The sequence below is a fragment of the Balaenoptera ricei genome, chromosome X, assembly GCF_028023285.1.
Source record: "Balaenoptera ricei isolate mBalRic1 chromosome X, mBalRic1.hap2, whole genome shotgun sequence".
Lineage (NCBI taxonomy): Eukaryota > Metazoa > Chordata > Mammalia > Artiodactyla > Balaenopteridae > Balaenoptera > Balaenoptera ricei.
Genome location: NC_082660.1, coordinates 135209137 through 135215180, shown reverse-complemented (window position 1 = coordinate 135215180; position 6044 = coordinate 135209137). Strand labels below are relative to the sequence as shown.

General features: G+C 42.9%; 1 protein-coding gene across 1 annotated transcript; it reads left to right on the top strand.

Annotated features, from left to right (window-relative positions):
* The first annotated feature begins 692 nt into the window (after positions 1-692).
* Positions 693-4434, top strand: RAB39B (RAB39B, member RAS oncogene family). Its single transcript, XM_059910981.1, has 2 exons — positions 693-1091; positions 3869-4434. The coding sequence occupies exons 1-2, from the start codon at positions 877-879 to the stop codon at positions 4293-4295; spliced, it is 642 nt and encodes a 213-aa protein (XP_059766964.1). The 5' UTR covers positions 693-876; the 3' UTR covers positions 4296-4434.
* The last annotated feature ends 1610 nt before the right edge of the window (positions 4435-6044 follow it).

Sequence of the window (6044 nt, the reverse complement as noted above, 5' to 3'; positions counted from 1 at the left end):
GCTTGAAGTAATGCCAAAAAATGGTCTTTTCACATCTTGCTGACTAGAATTTAAATTGCTCAGTATGTTTGCAAAGTATAATGCCCATATATATAACATTTAAAATATTCATACTCTTTGACTTCCTGGTCTTTCTTATTAAGACTCTATTTCATAGAAATAATGTATGTGTGACTATACTTAAGAGAATATTGCAGCATTGTTATGGCAAAAGGAAAATAGTTGGAAATGGAGAGATGCCAATGATTCTTTATTAATTGCAAAAAGCAAGTGTCAGAGTAATGGTCCAGTTCGATCATATTTTTGTAAAATCAAACAGCAATAAATGTGTATATGTATATATATTTTCATAGAAATACACGTGGAAGAATATATAACAAACTGTTAATATCTTGGGGAGGTAGGGGGCAGATAATAATAGACTTTCCTCTTTTGTATATTTTTGTATTGTTTCGTTAGTTTTAATGAAGAGGTGTTACTTTTGCAATTTGAAAGATAGAGAAAATTTTTAATTAAGAAGAGGAATTAGAAAGGAAGGGAACGAGCTGTTTTCCCGGCCATTTCTGTGTGCGCTCCTCTTACAGACAGTGCGGTCCTGAGCGTCGCCTCTACGTGGAGGATTACAGTAACCCTGTAGTCGGTGATGAGTCAGAGTGCGTGGTGCTGATGCTGCTGCCATTTCATCACCTCTGCGAGCGCAGCATCCGTCCCTCCTCTCTCCCTGCGCCTGGGCCTACCTCGCCTCAGGCTCCCAGGCCAACGATGCGCTCGTGGCCGATCTAGATCAGGGCCGAGCCGCGCTCTCTGAGGCCTCGGCCGGGCGCCCCCATCTCGCCGCCCACGGCCCGGGCCGAGGAGACCTGCCGAGCCCCGGCCATGGAGGCCATCTGGCTGTACCAGTTCCGGCTCATTGTCATCGGGGATTCCACGGTGGGCAAGTCCTGTCTGATCCGCCGCTTCACCGAGGGCCGCTTTGCCCAGGTTTCGGACCCCACGGTGGGGGTGGATTTTTTCTCCCGTCTGGTGGAGATCGAGCCAGGAAAACGCATCAAGCTCCAGATCTGGGATACCGCGGGTCAAGAGAGGTTCAGGTGGGAGCGCAGCCCGGGCCCGCGAGCAGTGGGAGGGTCTTCGGGGCTTGCACCGTCCCTGGGGAAAGAGGACTTCCTGGCCCTGGTCGCCGCCCTTAGGGAAGATACCGAGGGTCTGAGAGTTTCTGCTCAAGCCCACCTTCAGGTAGCTGGGAGTTCAGTGCAGGGAAAGATGCACCCTGGCAGGGAAGGCGAGTCAATAATACATACTGCTGGCACCACAACTGCACCAACCTGCCCCTTGGTGGCTAATAAAGGAGCTGGAGTTGATCACTGTAATTCATCAATTTCAGTCCCTATACTACATTTCGAAAATGTTCCCAGGTCATCCTAATGTAACTGACAGATATAGATAGATGATGTAGAGATAGAGATATAGATAGCTAGATATAGATATATAGATATAAACATAGATACTATATAGAACTATAGATATATATATGAAATAGACACTGATGATTGATGCCTTCTTGCAACCAGCAGACATTGAATGATCACCCACTATATGCCAGACACTGCACTGTTTCTGGGAAAACAGCCTGAGGAAACTCCTGCAAGGGGATGCCATGTAAACAAAACAGACACAGGCATTTCCCTCTTAGAATGTCTGTGCTAGCATACTGGGGGCAAAATAGACCAGCAATTACACAAAAGAGTGCCTTGTTCATATTTGTATGCCCACGGCCTACCAGAACGCTTAGCACATATTGAGTACTCAATGAACAGGTTTAATTTTCTCTTACAACCCTTTGGTGGCCCTTGTAGTATGTATCATTTGTAATTATACGTATGAACACAGATGAGGGAAGGCTAAGTGGAGAAGATGAGGCCTGATGAGTGTGATACCCAAGCAAAACAGGAAAAGCCCAGGGCAAGGAAGCAGCATGTGTGAAGACAGAAGTGAGGGAGAGCAGTGTACACAGAAAGCTTTGAGCTACAGTCATGCCAAGCAGCAGGAACTAGATCAAGAGGGCTCAATAGCTCATGTTTAGGATCGTTTCTTCATTTAGCTATCGAACACTAATCAAGCGTAGAAGATGCTGCTTAGGTGGTTGAAGAGGGGTGGGGAGAAAAAATTTCAAATATCCTTGTTCAGGTTCACTTTGAACTTGTGATTGCATTTCTCATATTATAATTGAAGAAAGGTATCTTTTATGCTTATTGGAATTTCTTTCTGTATGAACAGCCTTTTCCTATCCACTGATTATTATTTATTGGGTGATAGTGATTTCTAACAGCTCTTTATATATTAAGAACATTAATCCTTTTCTGTCATGGATATTGTAAACTATTTTCCCAGTTTTTCATTTGTCTTTTAACTTTAAGAAAAATTTTTGATGTATGGGAGGTTTTAATTTTTATGTAGCCTTGTGTTGTATTTATAAAGAAAGGGCTTTGCTACTTTCTAAATAGTCACAAACCATTAATGTAATCATGTATTTTAGAGTTTTGACTACAGCTTGCCTATTGATTTCTTGAACCAAGCTGTTCATGAATCACAATCTTTGTTCATGTTGAATTTTCTGGTACACCTACCATTCTCCATGAATCTTCAACCATAAGGGAATTAGAAATGCTTTCAGTCCTTACGGCCGATTTGCCTGGTTCTGGAGACAAACTCAATTTGTAAGGTTTGTTCTTACCATCATCTAGCTTGGACTTTAATTCCCCGGACATTGTTTATTCTGTTACCACTGGGCCATTTGCCCTAAGCCTTAAGCTATTGAGTCCCTCGTTGTTGATCTTCATCCAAGGAGACAGAAAAACTAAAAATAAACATAGATCAAAAAGCACAGTAGTCTAAAGCAAGTGATTGTACAAGCAAGAAGTTCTACAATGTCTAATATGCTCTGAGAAAAGTACCATAATGCGTATTGAAAATGAAGCTCCTCAAACCAAGGAGCGAAAATGCACGAGGTTTCTTCTGCTTAAGAAGCACAGAAAATGTATAATAGGTTTTAGAAACATTCTAAAGCATTCTACAATGCTTTAAATAAATCATAGCATTTTAAGGGGAAGCTTTGGCTATTTGGGCAGTTTTTCCCAGCCTGTGGCTCCCAAGCCAGCCTCTTCGAAATGTGTCAGGAAGTGGGGCCAGCAGACACTTGGCTCAAGGCCTTTGCAGACCATCCCTCTTTTTCCTATTCCCACATGGCCTGGAAAATAAAAAACAAAATTATGTTCCTCCTCACAGAAGAGACTGAGGACCCCTGTTAGATTAAAATAAAAATATAATAATAGACAAACGTGGTAATGATAAATGGGAAAAAATGGAGTATATTGTAATATACCTATATACTTATAAGCATTTTCTGTCAACTATCGTAAATTCATTCTTATTTTTTAGAAAATCCTTTTCCAACTACTATAATTTGTAATGAGTTCTCCAGGTCACAGAATACTTTAACATCCATTATTTCATTTGCCTCATGATAACCTGTTACTTAGGTATCCCACTGAACAGAAGAGGAAGTCTCATTCAGCTATTCAGATGTGGGCATGGAGAGTTAACTGTGGCTCTTGCCTAAATCGAGGGAAAATGCCTGTATGTCCATGAGCATTCGTTTCTAGAAGATTCCATCTCAAAGTTTTGCTCAATTGAGAATTCATATATCATTACTATTATGGAATGACATTTGTATTCCTTTGTTAAAAAAAGAAAACAATTTTCACCAAAGGACTATGTCACTAACCAGAGACAACAGAATACACTGAGTTCATTGAAGTGCAGGAGTTTGGGCATGGCCTTCATTCTTTACTTCTTTCTTGTGTTGTAGATCCATCACGCGTGCCTACTACAGGAACTCAGTAGGTGGTCTGCTCTTATTTGACATTACCAACCGCAGGTCCTTCCAGAATGTCCATGAGTGGTTAGAAGAGACCAAAGTACACGTTCAGCCCTACCAAATTGTATTTGTTCTCGTGGGTCACAAGTGTGACCTGGATACACAGAGGCAAGTGACCCGCCACGAGGCAGAGAAACTGGCCGCCGCGTACGGCATGAGGTACATGGAAACGTCAGCCCGAGATGCCATTAATGTGGAGAAAGCCTTCACAGACCTGACAAGAGACATATACGAGCTGGTTAAAAGGGGGGATATTACCATCCAGGAGGGCTGGGAAGGGGTGAAGAGTGGGTTTGTACCAAACGTGGTTCACTCTTCAGAAGAGGTTGTCAAATCAGAGAGAAGGTGTTTGTGCTAGTCAGCCCTTTTATCTCCAAAACATGCTCTCCCACCTGAACTTAAAAGTGACCAAAATGAACAGAATCATCGTGCGACTGAAGAGAACTCAACCTCCATATTGGATACCAAGTGAGCCTGCTCCCCAAGGGGCCCTTGGACAGGTGATGGGCGGGTGGGTGGGTGGGGGAGCCTGGGTGCTGGAACTGGCACTGTTTTGTGGCCCATGCTGGGCAGTGGCCGCTCTGTGTGCCCTTTGTGGACCGCATGTCAAGGAACTGAGGTCTGGGGAGCTAGGCCCCAGAAAAGTACACCCACAGTCAGGACAACTATTTCTTGGTATTTCAGCTCATTCATAGGTCACGATCGTAAAGAAATATGTAAAGGGGAGAAAAGTATCACATTGGGAACAATTAGCCAACCTAAAAAAGAGTATGAGATCAGCTTAATCAGTGAGAATATCCTGCACTAAACATATGTGCTGGGTTTGGTTAAAAGGTACCAATTAGCTTCTAAACAACTCATGTGTAAAATGAGGGGTGTGGACCAGCCTTTTGCTAAGACCCTTTCAAGGCCTGGTGTTCTAGTGAAAACGGTGTGAATGTGGAAAAGGGAGGCTCTTTACACACTGTTATTGTCACACTTGAAAAAATGTACAGCCCTGTGAAAGAATAACCAGCTGTGTGTAAGAAATTGTCCCACGCAAATTACCGTGTAAGTAGAAGAGCGAAACACTGTAACTCCCATGCCCTCCTTCCCCTCGGACCACGCCTGGGGTTTCACTGCATTGGCGACTGCAATCTGAAGGTAAACACCTGCTCGACAGGAGGTGCGGTAAGCCTTACAGACACGTTACAGGTCATTGGCTTACCTATTTGATCATCGTAGCAAGCCGTTAGGGTTTCTTCCCCAGTTTACGAAAAAATTAACTGAGGGGCAGGAGAGTCACTTGACCCCTGGTTCTTGTTTCACCGCATCATCCTGCTGTCAGATGAATAAACTGTTATTAATTTGTTTACTTTGGAAGCGATATGACTGTAAATAAATATTCTCTACATGTTAGGATATGTTTCCTTATTGATTACAACTCAGCTATAATCCTGAGGGAACCCGGGCATGAGTCAAAGGTAAAGCCCATTCAGGTATTATTGACAAGAGGATTTTACACAAGTGAATAACTGCACAGTGAAAACACGTTGGAACTGTTCGGGCTATAGATGTTCTTATCACTGAAACACGGTGGATATATTATTGAAAGGAACCAAATACGGCAATGGGGAGTGGGATGGGGTTAAAATACTCACCTCACAATGACCTTGGCCACTTGTTTGCCTTATGCCCACCCTGGGTTCCTGTCTACCCTAGAAAGTCAGCTCTCAATTCTCAGGTGAACAGGCAGCTAACTGCATCAGAAACTTGGAATGGTTGGCTTGAGGTTCCATTATCTTCTTGAAGAGACGTGATGCTTTAAATGATTTTTTTGAATTGTAGCCAGTTCAGCTAGGCAAAAGCCATACTTTTCACAGTAAGAAAATAATTCTGATTAGAGTCAGCTTTCTCATATCCATTGTGATAGGAAAGCCTGAGGATGGTAAATTGCTTTGAAATATGGTACTGAACTTCAGGATGGATGTAACCAAATCTGAAATTTGGGGGATTTACTTCAGCCGGAATAAAGAAGTCAGATCATGAAAATTATGGAAACAAACCACCTTGGACCTACGTGCAGCATCAACCCCAAGTGACCCAGTCATCGTCTCTTCCTTCGTTT